The sequence below is a fragment of the Panthera leo genome, chromosome C2, assembly GCF_018350215.1.
Source record: "Panthera leo isolate Ple1 chromosome C2, P.leo_Ple1_pat1.1, whole genome shotgun sequence".
NCBI classification, from domain to species: domain Eukaryota; kingdom Metazoa; phylum Chordata; class Mammalia; order Carnivora; family Felidae; genus Panthera; species Panthera leo.
Window position 1 is genome coordinate 69,472,171 of NC_056687.1, and position 17,740 is coordinate 69,489,910.

At 45.8% G+C, this 17,740-nt stretch overlaps 1 protein-coding gene across 7 annotated transcripts in view; it reads left to right on the forward strand.

Moving 5' to 3' along the window:
* The window catches only part of KALRN (kalirin RhoGEF kinase), a 598,446-nt gene that overhangs the window by 171,682 nt on the left and 409,024 nt on the right, over positions 1 to 17,740 (forward strand). The window contains exon 1 of one of the 7 annotated variants that reach the window (XM_042954415.1): positions 2,700 to 2,827. The exons of the other annotated variants lie outside the window; for them this stretch is intronic. Coding sequence (XP_042810349.1) covers positions 2,798 to 2,827 — 30 coding nt within the window. The 5' untranslated portion in view covers positions 2,700 to 2,797. Of the gene's footprint in view, positions 1 to 2,699; positions 2,828 to 17,740 lie in introns of those variants that run through there. 7 annotated transcript variants of the gene reach the window in all.

A 17,740-nucleotide genomic window follows, 5' to 3' on the forward strand; every position in this document is an offset into this window, starting at 1 on the left:
AGGGTACATGCGGCCAAGTCTCTGTGGTTCACTTGCCTGAGCCCTTCTTGTTGGGAGGATGGCTTCAAAAAGCTGCAACCTTGGGGCAGCCAGAGGGCAAGGTCTTTACTGGGCAGTTTGTAATTTCCTGCTTTTTTTGGAGAAAAGCTTCATGCCCTCTTGTTCCTGCCCTCCCTCCTCCTACGGGAGCCTAAACCACCACCCTCTGCACCCCCCACTGCCTGGGCTCAGGGTGAGGAAGTGTGTCCGTATCCCGCCCCAAGACAGGACACAGTGTCCTGTATTATTTCCAGCCTGCCGGTCCTGGGAATCTCTACTTACTTTTCTCATTTCCTCCTCTTGAACATTAGAAACATTAGAGTCCAAAAATAATCCAAGTCACAGTGTTCTGCAGAGTGCATGTGCAAGTGTTTTCTCTCAAAGCTGTTTTTCTCCTCCTTCCATCCTTTCTGCCTCTCCTGCATTTTCAGCCCCAGTGTATACAGAGGTCACAGGTCTGCAGGAGGCCTGTAGGTGTGGAGAGCAGATTGGAGGCAGGACTGGGAGGAAGTCTAGGCACGGGGCGAGGGGTGGAGCTCCCTCTCAGATCTCCCAAGGGGTGAGACCAGACAGCCATATGTAAATAGCCTGCATATGTGGCCTCTACTTATAAGTGGACCCTACAGAACTGTGGACCCCATAGTGGCCCCTTGGAATCGAGAACATGGACACTACATTAAAAATGTTTCCAGAATCCAGGTTGCCACACTGATTCTGTCTGTAGCAATTTAGGTGAGCTAGAAACAGAAGGTCCTGATCAGAGACAGAAGTTGTGTGAGGCACAGGAAAGTAACTGAGAAACACTGATTCACTCCCTTGTCAGCTGACATTACATGTCTACTATGTGCCAGGTCCTCTGCTAGGTGCTGGGGACTCTGTCTCCCACCCAAGCACTGGGTAGAGAAGCATAGGGAAAATCAGGTTCGGCATTGATGTGATTCCTGATAGCTTATGAGAAAAGGATGGCACAGAAATAATACCCACTCTGGTGGTTAGAGCCTGGTTCAGTATCTAGGTCTGTGTTGCTTTCTAGGTGGGAATTAGGGCTGGGGTGCCTAGAGTGTTTTTGGGAAGACAGTGGGTGGTAGCCCAAGGAATAAAGGTAACAGGTCAGCTCTGCCCCAGTAGGGGAAGTGGAAGGAATGTCTTAAGTACTGTTTTTGAAGAACAAAAAGAAATTCAGGTATAATTTGTTAAGTGAAAGAACAAACTGAGTCTCTACAGCAGGGACCAAAACACCTTCCTTCCCTTTTTCTTCTAGCCTACTTCCCTGCACCCTTCTCCTTCCTTTCCCATCTGTGACCTTTCTCCCCTGTGCCCTCACGCCCCTCCAGCCTGCACTCATGCCACTCTTTTTGCTTCCATTCTCTCTGAACCTGTTGCTTCTCTTCCCTTTTGTGGTCCTGCTTCCTTCTGTGGGTGGAGCTAAGGCAGAGCTCCGTGTGTGGTGCAGACCTCCTCTGGAGGGCAGAGAGAGCAAAGGCCAGAAGACCCAGCAACCCTCTGTGGCTTTGCAGTCACAGAGACCTGGATTTGAATCCCAGCCCAGCCTCTTGCTAGCTGAATGGCTTTCTGTGGCCAGGTTATGCTCTGTGAGCTGTCTTTTTATCAGTAAGATGTAGATTTTAATAAACGCCTTAGGATTGGTAATGGGTGAAAGAAAATGTGTATACAGCATCTAACATGCCCAGAGCCCAATAGATGCTCGGCAGATGGCCAGTTTGTGGAGAGAGACTCAAGGTGGACCATGTGCATAGATGGGATCAGGAATGGAAGAGAGGCATGGGGAAGCCTGCTGGGGCCTGGGGAAGGAGGGCAGAGAGTATACCCTCATTCACAGCAAGGGCGCTGGAGCAGACAGTGGGCAGCATGCGACAGCAGAGTGTGTAGGCGAGGTAGGTACCTGGTGCGTGGAGAGACCAGGAAGGGGTCTTGAGGAGGAACTGGTCAGTGAATAATAGCTACTAGATCTACTGCTAGTAGAAAGGAAAGGAAGTGGAAGCATGTGACCAGGATGGCAAGATCTTAGAACACTGTTGCTGAAGGTAAGCCAATTAAATAACTGCCAAATATTGTGCTGGGGCAGGCCACCAGCAGATGGGCTACCGTCAGGCCTTACCACGTTGGAGCAGGGGCGCTGGCAAACAGTTAGCTGCTGCATAGAGAAAGTCCACCGAGGTGCCTATCCTGGCTATGTAAACAATGCAGATGGGGAAATGTTCAGCTGAACTTGGGGTGCAGAAAGAGGGAGGAGCATGAGCAAAGGCATGGCAGCCCCAAAGTACAGGGTGGGTTCTGGGAGCATCCCTTCCCAGAGAGGCTGGAGCTCAGGCTCTAGGACAGTGTCCCTGCGGCATGGCTCCCCAGGAGTTACAACTGGGGGTCCACTCCCCGAGGAACCAGGGGCCATGGGAAAAGCTGGAATTTGGTGAATAGTTCAGGCCCTGCCAGGATCATCTTAGAATGCTAGAATCTTTGAATCAGCGGGTCTAATCCTTTACTCAGGGCTTCTCTGACATGCATCATCTAGACTCTCTGCTGAGCATTTCCTGGGTGGAGGAAGCCACAGCTTTGTGAAGCAGCCTGTTTGTTTCATCATTACACACCACTGTTTGTTAGAAAGGCCTCCTGCCACCAAACCAGCATCTGTCTTTCTGGAGCTTCCACCTTGTGGTCTCAGCTCTGCCCTAGAGCCCCCCAGAACTAGTTCCTTCTGTCTCCTGGACAGCAGCCCTCTGATGACTTGAAGAGAATCCTCATGGACCTTCCCAGTCTTTTTTTGCTCCAGGTGAGCTCCTATCACTTCTTCTGTCCTATTTTCACTTGATATGGGCTCTAAGCTCTTCAGTGTGGCATTCCTGGGACCAGTTTTTCAAATGTGAAAAGGGATGGGGAGGGGTCTGCAGCTCTTGATCTCACTTCTACAAGTGAGAGAGATTTTGTGTGTGTGTTTTGGGGGGGGGGGTGGTACACTTGTTTCTTGTAGTTCAGGTTAGCCAGTCTGAAACTCCAAGGTATACACACCCAGAGAATTACATTCTCTCATTCAAACTGAATGAGACACTATCTCGTATATGAGTAGAAGATGATGTCTTTTCACACGTATGCATAGAGAGGCTTTTCTAGTATGGAAATGTTGAGTTGACAGGATTCTGGTGCCCTGAGTTAGGTATGCCCAGATCAGGGATGTTCATTCCTGTGTCCCCTGGTGTTCCCTGAGGTCATTCCTAAGCAGAGCCAAAGCTTTGTGGTCTTATCTTGGAGAGTCAGAAAACTCATGGTAAAACACCCAAAGGAACATTAATTCCCTTGGAGGAAACCTGCCTCTCCTGAAATCCCAGAAGGCTTTTCCCCATGTTTCCCATTTCACCAAGAAACCCCAGTCTCTTACTCTTTGGCTCACCTCCAGCCCTTCTCAGAGAGCCTTTTCTAGGACAAGAAAGTCCCTGCTATGGGGATGGTTGCTGATGTGGTGAGAGAAGACATGCCCTTTCTTGGTATAGAGAAAAAGGGATGTTTGGTTTTCTCCATGCAGATCAGGTAGACCAACTGGTCCTACCTTAGAGCGGTGCTTGTCTTGCCCTAGGAGGTTTCCCTGGGAAGCTGACCCTTGTCATGAGGTGTCAAGAGGAGGTGCAAACCGGAAGGGACTACAATGGGGAATGAGACTGGACTTGGGCATTTGGGCCACACCTTCGGGACATCCTTCTCTGTGCTTTGCACAGCCCTACCGTCTCCTGCCTTTATACCAACCTCCCTCTCACTCTGCCTATTGAAACCCTACCCTAGCTGAAGGTCTGCTCAAACACTGCTTTACTCATTCTTCCCTCTTGGAAGTGGTCTTTCTCTCCTCTGGGCATCTTCCTGTAGCCATTATCCATTCCCCTCAAACTGGACTATTCCAACCTGTATTGTGATTTTATGCTCAGAGGCCTCATTCCTCCCAATATATTGCAAATTCCTGGAGGTCAGGTCCGGTGTCTTAAGATACTTCTGTGTCCCCCTGAGGCACACAGTCAGTACCAAATCAAGAGTGGACTGTGGCACAGTCCATGCTCACTGGGCTGCCTGATGGAGCAAAACTTTTGTGAGCATTCTGAGCTGGCACAAGAGCACCACCTACTGCTGAGTGGTTTCAAAGGACGCCACTTAAAAACTGGGGTTTTAGTAACTTTCATCTTGCAGTGCAGAGAGAGATTGGGAGGCAGGATCCCCACTTCTGGTCTTTTTATACTAATCCAAGGGTGAGCAGATGAGGTGGCAGTGGGAGTGGAAAAGAGAGGGGCAAACTCTGGAGACACTCTAAAGGAAAGGAAGTGGGACCAGGTGACCTACTGGATGCTGGGGAGGAAAGGGAGCTAAGGTAATGACCAGGCCTTCACCTCACGACAGTAGGATTGGAGGCTGGGGGTGGAAAGAAATCCCAAAAACATTTTGGGAGAAGGATGGGTGACTAAATTAAATTTAAATTTCTTTGAAGGCACAGAAGCATGACAGGAGTGGTGATCAGGCTGCTAAAAGCATTATGCCGTGAATAGTCCCATTACTACATTTCTGCCCTGCTCACAGGGACAAGGGCACTAACTGAACCCAGGAGTTCTCCGCAGGCCTCTGCATAAGATTGTTAAAGAAATGGAGGGTTTTCATAAGAGACTCTTAAATACTGAGAACAAACTGAGGGTTGATGGGGGTTGAGGGAGAGGGGAAAGTGGCTGATGGGCATTGAGGAGGGCACCTGTTGGGATGAGCACTGGGTGTTGTGTGGAAACTAGTTTGACAATAAATTATATTTAATATAAAAATAAATAAATACAGGAAAAAAAAGAAAGAAATGAAGGGTTTTGAGGAGTGATTAGGCTCTTCATTCCCTAAGTTCTTCCTGAGCATCTGCAGGGTGTGCTCTGCCCGGTGGGGTCTGGAAGCAGGAAGCATGACCAAGCCTCTCTTCCTAGATGTGCCTGAGCCTGGCTCCCGTGCTGCCCCTTGCCTGCCCAGACCCCACTGCCGAAGCTGTGGGAAGAGGGCAAAGAGAAAAGGGGGAGTGCCAGGTTCCTTCCTCAGCTGGAGCTCAAGCCCACCTAGCACACACCCCTGCAGCACAGCAGCCACCCTCTTCCCTCAGAGGGAGGGCCACCTCCTCCTTAGCCCATGTGGAATTTTTTCCCCAGATGTGCAAGTGATTGGCACAGCCGATTTTAGGATGCGTGGGAGGACTGGATGAGAACATCCAGCAGACGCTCCATTTTTGCAGTAACAATAATAGTTACCATTTACTGAGTGCATCCTGTATGCCAGGAACAAGCATTAGCTCATCTAAATTAACTTGCCAAGGGCCAGATCTCAGTTTATGTCTAAATTTAGCTTTGGGATAAAGTTGGGCACTCTTTTCTCAGCTTGGATTAAATAGAGTTTGACCTCTTCAATTCTACATTTTGGGAAGTAAGTGAAGCACATTTTCTCACTCCGTTGCTGAGAATATTTTATCAGCATCTGTGGTTCAGATGGAAGGAATTTGGCCACTCAGAGTCAATATCCCGGGGCTGCCTAGGCTGACTCCTGGCTTGGTTGGTCCTGTTTCTCCTCTGCTTGACTTGCTGGCTCCTGGATGACCGTTCCTTCCCCAGAGGGAGGGTACTGTGCATATTGCCAGTGCTGCAGGGAATTTGGTCCATCCAGGCAAACAGACTGGAAATGAAAAACACAAAAAAAAGTTATTTAAAGTCTGAAAGCATTTACATTAATTGTGGACTTGGTGAGACTTTTCACTCCATCACTTAGCATGAGGAAGGCATGAGTGAGGACCATGGCCTTTTAAGGCCTAAAGTGATCATGTGCTTCTCTAGGCTGAGCTACAGCTCATTTTCAAGGGCAGTGTGTGATTTGAGCAGGAAGTTTTGCAGTCTGAGTTTCTCTAATCAGAAAGCAACTACTTTTTGTGACTGCCAGCTTATCCTGCTAAACCTGAGGGAAATAGAACGGGATTAACATGCATTCAGCATCTATTATGTGTTATATTCTGTGCTGGGCACCTTTAATACATTATCTTTACCTCCTCCTTCATATTTGACCCAGACATTGAAGGGGTTGTAAGAACAAGGAGTGTGAGGGGAAAACAAGGAGGGAGTGGGCATGGAGAACCCTCAGTCGGTGAGAAGTCTGTAATGTGCTAATTGATTTTGTTCTGTGAGATCAGGACTGGCTCGGACTCCCCTTTGCAATGAGGTAAATCACTGTCTTATCTGGGGACCTCAGGGTAGACACCCAGTCAGGGTTAAAAACAGATTTGACCATTTTACTGCCCTTTACTGGTTCCCTGCTGCACACTGAATAAAGGCCAGTTTCTCTGCCTTTCAATCTTTGCCCCTCTGAGACCCAGCCCCTCCCTCATCTTTTGTCATCCCTTCTCACCACCTCTCACTTCTGGAACTCTGTGTACCTCCTCTCTATTCCATATTTTAAGCCTCCAGGCCTTTGCTCAAGTTATGTCATAATCATTAAGGTGTTTTCATCCACAGCTTCACCTGACCAAATCCTTTTGTCTTTCAAGTGTTGTTCAGCTGTTGCCACTCTCTGGAAGCCATTCATGTTTTTCCATACCTCTACCTCCGCCAAATGGGACCAATGCTCCTCTGTTGTCAGCTCCTGGTATATACTTTTCATAGTACTTTTCACACTTAAAGTTGACAGACTATTGATTACATTTGTCTCCCTCGCTAGCCTCTGACATTGCTGTTTATCATTAGTCTCTTATCCAATGTCCAGAATACAGTGAATACTCACTAAGTAAATAAAATATTGTGCTAAGTATCATGAGCATGTGACTGTATCAGGATGCTTTGGGCTACAAGAAACAGAAAACTGGAAACTCTGTTTCAGGTTCCATCTTTTAATTCATTTTGTCCCTTTCCTTCCTATTCTCTTTATGTTAATCATGATTATCTTGAAAATGTTACCTGCCAATTCATAGCCTGGTCATCTCTGAGTCTGTTTTCATTGCCTTTTGTTCTCTGCTTGTCAATCACTTTTCACTGTGTCCTCACATGGCTTGTAATTTTATACTGGATATTGCAGATGACACATTGTAGAGACTCTGGATTAGGTTATCTCTTTCTAACCTTTAAATTTTGTTCTGGGATGCAGTTAAATTACTAGCAGATCTTGATCCTATTGAGCCTTGGTTTAGGCTTTGCTATGACAGATCTACTTCCATCTTTTCATTAATCTGAGGGTAGAGCCCTTATTTTTAGGTTGTAGTTCCTACTCCTATATCCTGGTTCTTTCTGGGGACCCAACTCAGCGCCCAGAATGTTTACCAAAGTCTCCTCACACGGTTTGATTTAGACCTCTCAACATTTCCCCAGTACTGCATAACCTAAAATTTCTGTTCAGCTCTCAATATGTTCTACCTCCTGCAGCTATTCTCTGCTAGACTTTCTGGAGTCTTGCTTTGCAGGTGCACAGCTTAGGATTTGGCCAAAGACCTGAAGGAAATTTTAATGAAGATTTTTAGGGCTCCTTCTCTTAGTTCCCTCTTCCCTAATATTCTATCACCAAAATTCCAACCACCTTACCAGCTCTGAACTCTGTTTTTTTTATACCCATCAAAACTGCTGCTCACTACTCAGCTTGTAGTTCTCTGCTTCACAGAGGGCTTACATTATGTGCTTCTCTTCCTTCACGGGTCATTGGTCTATGTTGGTTGTTGACTTGTGCTTTCAAATAGTTTATAGATGGTAGGGTTAAGTGTGATACCAGCTACCCCATAGTGGACAGATGATGAGTCTCCACATGCACCATTTAAATAAAAAATGCAAGTGCACCAGAATCATCTAGAGAGCTCCTACTAAATCAGAATCTTAAGAGCAAAGTTTAGGAAGCTATATTTTTTACAAAAACACTTCAGATAGTTCTGAATTAAGGCTAGGTTTGTGAACTCCTGCAGTAGATTCCAGAGCAGAGAGTTTGGAGAAAAGAAAAAGCAGTATGGGTTCACTTGGTCAAAGAAGGCATGATGAGGAGATGACACTTTAATTGCATTTCAAAGGATGGGAATAATTTGGGTATTTGGGTGTGGAGCATTTCATAGGGGGAAAGATGTAGCACAAATATGGGGGTGGCAGTGAGCATGGTATGATGTATTTCCATGGCAGTGAATAGCATATGGCTCGAAAGGATGCTTGGTATAGGACAGTGGTATGAAATAATAGGGAAAGGCAGATTTGGACCAGCTGAGGAGGGGGGGGAGTGTCTTGAATGCCAGAACAAGGAGACTGGATTTTGTTTGCATTGTAGATGACAGCAGCAGTAATTGTGTGAATGTGTGTGTGTGTGCATGTGTGCATACACATGTGTGTTTTGACATGTCGAAAGCAGTATATTAGAGCAATGAACCTGGTAGGGGCAGATGGCTTGGTATAAGGGAGAAAATGGAGTCCAGGGAGACCAGTATGGAAGTGACTGTAGTAATACAGGCAGGAGGGGCTGTGTGGCAATTAGTAGCAGTAATGAAAAATAAAGGGCATATATCAGTTATTTGAGGGAAGGAAGAACAAATGGGATCTGGGAGATGGGGTGAAGATGTGGGAAGTCAGAAGAAGGTAATAGTTTTCATAGAAAAGACACAATAATTGAAGATGCTGTCTTGGGATATTCATATTGAGTTGAGTCACTAGGAATAGTCTGAAATTTAAGTGTTTATTTGGGAGACAGTTTGGTAGTGATTTAAAAGCATGGACTTTGGAGTCATGCAGACCTAGTGAGTCTTCAATATGCCATTTGAGTTTTCATTATGTGACTTCAGCCAAGTCATTAAATCTCTTTGAATCTGTTTCTTCAGCTACAAAAAAGGTGGTGATGATGGTATCCCCTAGCTCCCAGGTTTGAGGATTGAGACAGTGTTTATGCACAACGTTCATTGTGCAGAGCCTGGCATGTATTTATTCTTGTCAGTTATCTGGGAAGTTATGGTTAGAGGGCACGCCAGAACCAGGAAATTGTATGGATTTAGGTTTAGATGGACATGAGATTCTAAATTGATACTCATCACTTACAAGCTGCGGGATCTTTGACAATTTGCTTCAACTCTTCACACTGAGTTTTCAGCATATTTAAGATGGATTGAACAATACTTTCTTTGTACCATTATTATAAGGACCGCATGAGGTCATCTATTGAAGTTCTTGGTGTGGAACCTCAAGTACAGCTTGGCACATGAAATAGGAAACACCACTCGTGTTGTTGAAGATGTGAACTTAGATGGATGTTTAGGTGGGCAGAGCCTGGTGAATACAAGTCAGAGGGCCAAGTCTTGAGACCGTCTCAGTAAGGGTGTGAAGGACATGAAAGGAGGTCATGAAGGGGCAGTGAGAGAAGTGGGAGGCAAGTTTGGATAGATCAGTGTAGGACTGGACAATTGGTCAGTTTTCACAATGAGAGTGTTTCTATTGTTGGTTGTGTGGAGACACGAGGTGTCAGGGAAGAGTGTGAGTGTAGACTTGCTGGTGCCTCAGGGAGAATTTTGCCTGGGGCGGAGGCCTGTGAAAGCAGGAGAGGAATCTGGGCACGGCCAGAGAGAGGGAGTTTCAGAAAAGCCCGCGCTGGATTGTGAGGTGAGACCAAAGGGAAGGAGGAGTGGCAGAACCAAGGGCTCAGAAAGGAGGAGATGGTTGGTTTTCACTGTGGGTGCAGACTTACAGAAGTAGGACAGGTAGCCCCTGTTACAAGGAGTTAGGGAGGAAGTGGGTGGAGGGAAAATGGAGGCAACAGGGGCAGAATGTACTTCTAGAAGTTTGATAACAGGAAGAGTAGCCGGAGTGAAGCTCTGAGCACACTGGAAGTGTTAACAACAGTGTTAAGAGCATCAGCACCTGGGTTTGAATCTCAGCTAACCTCTCTGTGCTTTAGCTTCCTAGTCTGTCAAATTGAAATGATAATATTGGGGGCTAATATTGGGGAGATAATTATGAGATGAAGAGGATTAAATGAGTTAACATGTAAGTGGTTAGAATAGTGCCTAGCACATAGGGAGCATTCAACAAATGTTAGATGCTGTTATTGTTACCATTATCATTACTCTGTCACTGAGAGAAATTGAGAATGAGAGCGCAAGATGGAGAAAGAAGGGAAGATGAGAAGAGGCATGGTACTGTTGTTCTTATAGTTTGGCTCTGAAATTTGGAGACAACACCTACCAGGGAGTCTCCTTGGACTCTACCGAACACTGACTGCAAGACCATCATGGGTCACATTTCGCACTGATCTACTCAAGATGATATAATATGGCAACCATGGCTACCAACAGGACAGTCTTTGCAGCAGTCCAGCTCAGGTGCAAGAAGACAAGATTCACGGTGGGCAGCTACAGAAGATGTCATGGCCTAAAAACTCCATGCCCCATGGGAGCCAGTAGCTCTTATAACAACATCATTGGCACAGCTTCCAGAGTCCCTGTAATGGGCGTGCCATTAACATGAGTTGTCAAACTCAGGGAAGCCCAGGTTATGGTGTCCCCATCGGGTATTTACAGTTCATTGATTGTCCTTCCAATGCAGATAGTTTACCAGTCATGGTGGGTATTCTTACCATAGGCAACATGTAACATGTTGTCACATACTGTCTTCACCTGTTTCCAGGGAAACAGAATTGGGATATTAAATGAAGGTCAGATTATCATGCAGAAGGGGAAAGATTTTGTTAACCCACTGCTCACAGTGGGATATTGGCCTTTTTTATAGAGAAACTGGGACCATTCTAGAGGTGAGCAACAGTTAGAATGTTAGATCTGAGATTTGGGAATTAGGGAATTTGAATAGGGAAAGTGTAAGAAATGTGGTAGGGGATTGATAGGATATCTATAGGTCAGAGACAGAGCCTGGTCAGTGAAAGTGTTTGGTGTCCTGGTTGAGTCAGTGAGAGGGTCTCCCAGGTAACCATGCTGAGCCATCCTCCCTAGAGCAGCTGGGATTATGGTGGAAGACGAAAAATGGCTTGTCTTCTATACAACATATAGAAGTGTACCATCGACACGCCGAAAGCCTAAAGGGAAACAGGCAGAGCCCAGAGCACCTCCTCTCCCTCAGTGGATATTTATTGACACCTAGAGTGCATCAGGCACAAGTCCTAACTGCCTGCCCTTTCCCAGTATAAAGATGGCCTTTCAGAGCCCTGAGTGCCCATGGCCTGCAAGCCTTGTGGATACGCATGAGGTGACATGTCAAAGTCTCTCCAGTGAGGAATTGTGGGAACCTAGAAACTAGGTCCACATTTGGGGTCCTTTATTTTTTCTCCTTTTGTTCCTTTTTTTCCTTTATCAGGAGAGCTTGCAATCCTAGAAGAGTAGATAATTACAAACCAGAGTTGAAGGGTCTTAAGGGTTACGGAGTCTACATGTTGCCCTGTTTGCTTGAGAATATATGCCCCAGCATGAGTTAGAGTTCACATGAACACAGAATTGTAAGGTGGGGAGATTATCTTTGGTTTCCATGCACTTTTCATTCCTTGTTCCTTTCCACCTCTCTTATCCAGTGCTCCTCTGCCACCACAGTTTGGATCTCACCTGTGGGTCATGATCACAAAGGGCCTTACTTTCTCATTGAGCTGTTTCTGTATCCAGAATAAACTGATTTCAGGGGGGCTGTGGGAATGATGCATTTTAACGGGAGTCTGTCCTGAGTGAAAAGCTGTGAAGAGCCTAAGGGACTGAGACTAATAGTGAAAAAGTTGGGGAAGGCAGAGAGGATAAGGAAGGGAAGGTCTGGAAGCAAGGCAGGAGAGAGCAAGGTCCTGGTCCGGCCACACCATTAGGCCAGGAGGGCACCAGTGCCCTCAAGCTTAACCCTTAGAGGGGTGTACAGGTCTCTGAATCCTGTGTGGGCAAGGGCACCCACAGTGCCCCTCTGTGTATGTGAAAGTGGAGGCAATGGGAAGATGCACAGGTGTTTCTGGGCTGTGTCTGTGCAGCACCCTGTGGTCACTGTGGGGTACTTCTTGGGAAGGGGTGGGCTGGGGACATGTTTGTATATGAGGTGCAGTATGATTCCTATTTAGCCCACGGTGATTTTGCAGTAAGGTGAACCTACTGCAATTTTAAATCCATACTTTTCATCTGTTTTGTGCTCTAAATGAAAATGTTAGGGTAATATGTACACTAGAATATGTTCGTTAAATAGGTTTAAAAATCTATCAGGTATGCAGCACTTAAAGCATAAAACCATTACCTTATTTAAATCTCACTATTACCCAAAGGTTAAAATAGTATAAATTGTTATCCCATTTTGCAGATAAAGAAACAGATGCTCAGACCAATAACCTAGCTTACCAAAGTTTATATAGCAGAGTCTATATTCAAACCCAAGATTTGGAGGCTCTGTTCTTTGCACTCTAATACACATAAAACTTTATTGTGGAATGGACCACGTGTGTCCAAGATGTAGCCAGGTTCACCGGCAAGGAGTTGTTAGCACTGTTTAGGGCATAAGCTTTTTGGCTGGGTCACTCCTGTGTACAAGCAGGGTCCAGGAGACACAGGTGATACCGCAATGTATGTATTTAGGCAAAGAAAATCCATTGCTTGCCTTCTATCCTCTTAATCAACTTATCAAAGCTGAATATAAGCAACTTGAAAAACAATATAATCTATAATTACAGACAATATAAAATATTAACAGTAGGTGGTAAGGTGGTTTGAAAGTTAAAACTCTAAATCAGATACCATTGCTAAATTTGGCAAATGAAGGAAAATAAGCCCAAGATCCTTATTTAATTTCTTTGCTCCATGAAATAGTTTATGCTTCATTAAAAACAGAACAGAACAATAGTAACCTTTTTGCTATCCCTATCTTCATAAGAAAAGGAGAAAAAGGTTTCTGTTTATTTTCCTAATTTGCATTTAAATAGATTCTTTTTGTCATTTATTATATACTAAGAACTAGATTTTTATTTTTCGGCTGAATTGTAGCCAGCATGAAAAAAAAAATTACATAGTTTAGTTAAAAGCAAAACATGAAAAAGAAAAACAAAACAAAAAAAACAAAAATCCAAGTAGCTTACATGTAACATCTATCTTCTTAATGAGACGAAACTATGTTAGTTTTCAAACAAAGAGATAAAATTTCATTATTTAGACATGAACTTTCCTCTTAGAAGAATTTTGTTGTCATATTAAATTTTGTTAAACCTACCATTTGTAGCTTCTCAAAAAAAAAAAAAAAAGATCAAAATGTTTGAAACTACTGTGGAGATATCGTCTTTAGGTTTTTTTGTTTGTTTGTTTTCCTTTAGCTTTTTTGGGTCAGTCTAGTTCAAGTGTCTTCCAGAGAGCCCAATTCCAATAGATCAAATCATAAAATGACCTGGCTGGAATGGAGCTTAGAAAGGGCCAGCTTGTCTGGGAATTAGCAACCCCAGAGCCACCTCACGCATGCATTCATTCACTTGGCAAGTATTTACTGAGAGTAAGTGGAGCTGTTTGAATCAGCCATCCCCAGGCCCTAGTGGGGCAGACGTGAGGGGAGAGAAGCAGGCTGGGTATTGGAGAGTGAATGGCTTCATGTGAGGGATAGCACCTTACCTTATCTAGAACCTCACAGGGCCCTGGTGGCTGCTTTTTGTGTAGTAACTCCCCTGGGGAGACCAGGCACAAGAGGTCCTACAGCTATGTGCAAGAGGCAGGGCAATGTCCCGAGAGCCTGGCTCAACAGGCACTCAGTGAATGTGCACTGGGTGTAGTGAATGAATTCTAGACCCCGGCCTTTGCTTCTCTGAGCCTGTTTCCCAGTCTATAAAACAGCCCTAATGGACACAGTGAGATGAAGTGTTTGAATGGACATGTTAGGTAGAAGCTAGATATGAGAAGTCAAAGGCATGCCCTGAGGAACCTTCATCCCTTGACCTCAAAGATTTCAGAGTCCCAAAGATTTTATCCCAAGTGATAAAATGGGCAGTTAGACCTGAGCTCATGGCAAGAACAGTGATAAATAGATTGCACATGAGAAGCCTGGGGGCACAACATCCTGACCTTGGGTCTTCCAAGAGTTTGGGCCTGACTGATCAAGAGCCACAGGAGCAGAGCTTGCTCTCCTATTCCACCTCTGCCCCAGGGTAACCCTAGACTCATTACAATGCATTTGTATTGTGGGTACAGCCCCGCCCCCATGGAAAAGGGCTGCCATGAAGAGTCTGGTACTAACCCTGTGGGCTCAAAAACTCCCCCTCCCCACCTGTGAAAGGAGTACCCCAAATGATGGGAAGCAGCATCCGTTAGAGACCACCCTGCTGTGCATCACCACTCCTTCTAGCCCAGAAGGACCCACTGAATATCCAATCCCAAACAACCTAGGGGCCAGTTCCACCTCTCGGAACCTGCCTGCTCTCCCTAGATGGTATACTGTTGCTCTAATAAGACTGTTTTCTGCTTTTACTTTGGGCACTGATCCTTAATTCTTTATTGCATTGGTGCCAAGAGCTGAGACATGCTTTTTGCACTGACAGACATTTTGGACTCTAACACACCAGACAAATGTCGGGGCTGAGACTAAGCCTTTCTCTGGTTACCAAATAACACCAGTTTTCTCACTGTCATTCTTTTCTTCAAATGTTAGAAATGTAAATTGCAACAATGAATATACCTTCTGATCCAGGAGACTCATTAAAACTATTTTCTTCTGAATGAAAAAAAAAATGCATTCCATAAATTTCCGAACTGGGCTGAACGTAAAACCAGGAGCTTACCTCCTTTCAGGGAGCCACTTATCCCTTGCAAATGAGGAGAAACCCAGAAATGAGACTTGCCCAGTCTCATGGGTACTTAGTGACAGAACCAGGCTTGGAGCCAGCCCAGTCCTCATCCTACTCAGTGCACACATGCACATGAGTGCACACACACATGCACATGTGCACATATGACCACATTCTCTCCACAACCAGTAGTATTGAATGCAGAAGAAATGATGGTGACCCTTGCAGATAGCCAGGTTTGCAAGGGTGCAAGTTATATACTATAAGGCAGTAGACGCGGGCCCAGAGAAGACTTGAGACTGTCTCTTAGGAAATAGCCACCTTGGAGAGATTCTGGTTTCTGATGTCATGAGGGACCATCTGGTCCCCAGAGTAGGTCTTTTTTTCTTTCTCCCTGAGGTATGTATCACCTCTTTGGAGCTCTGCCTCCAGCACCAGTGATCTTGCCAGAACCCCCAGCCACCAGAGAGCTGCTGGTGTGCTCCACGGTGGAGGCAGAATTGAGGAATGGCCTGGGTGTGGACATTGTGTGAGAAGCCCATTCAGAGAAGTGCATAGTTTCTTCTGCGCACCCTACTCTTGCCTGTCTTTTCATTCCCTTCTCTTCTTGCTTTCCAGCCTGACTGGCCCCTGTCCAGCAAGCCCTGCTCTGTAGTCCAGCAGGGACTTGGCACCAGGCAATCTAATCATTCTGGTGCTAGCATGTAACTTCACTGCTTATTTGCGTATCTAAATAGTCATTTAACAGAAAATACAGGGAAGGTCACTTCTCGGCCACTGGGATATCCAAGAAAGCATATGGAGTGAGTGCTTTTCATCACAATTTCTAAGGACTTAAGGCATTTCAGATTTTCATTAACTTTATTGATTCTTTTGTCAATAAGGAACAGAGATGAGAAATTATTTTAAAATGGGGTTGAGAGGCGGAATTTTAAAGATCTAAAATTACAGAATAAGATTTCTCTACACTCCTGGGGCACTTGTCTTCTTTTTCCCTTTGTCCTTAAGAATAATTGCGGGGGGAGGGAGAGCCCTGACCTGTGCCAGCGCCCTGGAGTTGACTACCGCTGGCAGACCCAGGATAGTGCACACAGCAGATGTTGACCCAGACTCTGCAGGAGCCCCCAGCCTGAAACATCCTCTGATACTCGAAAGTGAGGAGTGATACTTTCCTTCTTCCTTTATTATCCCAGAGAGATAGCTGAGAGTGATCTGGGTAATTCAAAAGGGAGAATCACTTCCAAACCATGCATGATTGCATTTGGAAGGTGATGTGTTTATACTTAACTGTGAGTTACCACAGCCTTGATGTCTCTCTCCTGACCTCCTGACACAGAAGTCTAACTGCCCACAGTGCACCTCTGCTTGAAATTCTCATCAGCCTCTCAAACTTGGCACATCTAAGACAGAACCTGCTATCTCCTGATCCCCACCCCAGCTTCTTATCCTCCTCTTTATGTAGCACTCATGGTAGCACCTTTCCTATGAGGACCCAGGGTGCTGTGCCAGACACCTGGCTATTCCCTACCTCTTCCTCACCCTCCCTCCCAGAATAACTATGAGTCCTCGGTCCTGTTCCCAGGAGCTCTCAAGCCTGCCCACTCCTGCCCATGGCAGACTCCGCTACCATGCCCCTAACCCAGGCTTCCAGATTCTAATCCCCACCCACCCCTCATCACCAGGATTACTGTGACAGCTTCCTAACCCTTCTCTCTGCCCTGCCTCACCCCTCCAGTCCACATCCCTCAGTGCGATCAAAGCTCATATCACACTTCACTGCTCGGCTTAAAACCTTCCACTGCTGCTTGTTGCCCACAGAATGTAGTCCAGGTTTCTTAAAGCCTGTGTCCAGGGCTCTCCATAGTCAGCTGCCTCATCTGCCTCTCCAGCCACATCTTCTCCTCACGTCAGGCTCCGGAAGCACAGCTGGGATGCTTCCAGAAGCTGCACATACTGGCTGCCCCAAGTTCTGCCTCTTAGGTCTTCCCATTGCCTGGAGCTCCCATCTCCCTCACCCAACCCTGGCTAATTCCAGGTGACACCTCCTATGGGAAGCCTTCTCTGCTCTTCCTTGTCCCCACTCCATTAAGGGTGGGAGTTAGCATGGAAGAACATATGGGACTTGATAGATTTTTTTCAAGTCATGATTTCAATCAAGTCCTGTGCCAAGTTGTACTAGCATTATATCTGAGTCCTTGTCTGCTTTCCATACTGGCCTTTAAACCACTTAAACCTAAGAACCGTATTTTAGTCACTCTTGTTTTCCATTGCCTTGGACCGTACCTGGCACATAGCAAGTGTCTTGTAAATGTAAAAGGTTGAATATAATTGAAAAAGCAAATTCACTTCGCTGTTCAAAGGGGAATAATAAATGAGTCTGAGGTTCTGCCTCTAGGAAGGCTGGAGCCATCTTTCAGCTTCTCCGCCTGCACCTGTGCTCGGCTCCTCCACGCTCTGCTCTGCAGCGGAGCCCGTCCCAAACTATGGGGCTTCAGTTCCAAGTATAGCAGTCGTCTTTTCAAAGGCTTCACACCTTTCCTGTTACATCACTTGACTGCACTTGGATGATAAAGAGGATTTCTTGGTTTGGGTACTAGGGAGGTCCAGAAACAAGCCAGAGATCAGGCAAAGCTCAATCAGGGATCTGCCTGCCTCCTGTCAGTGTTTTGGCTATACCCTTTCTCTGCTCATCAGCTTCACCCTTAGGCTGCCAGCAGAATGGCTGTAATGGGTGGGGATTGAGGCTCAGGGTCACAATGACAGTATCAGAGGACCAGAAATTATATCTGAAGAACTAGGTTCTATTTTCCCAGACCAGTGTCTTATTGTACTGAATTGGATAACATTCCTTTTCTGAGACAATCCCTTTGGCTGGGAAATGTCCTACACTGACTGGCTTAGATGTGGTGTCCTGAGGATGGATAACCTTTAGAGTGATCCGTCCCTTGGAACTGGGGTTCTGGTCAGC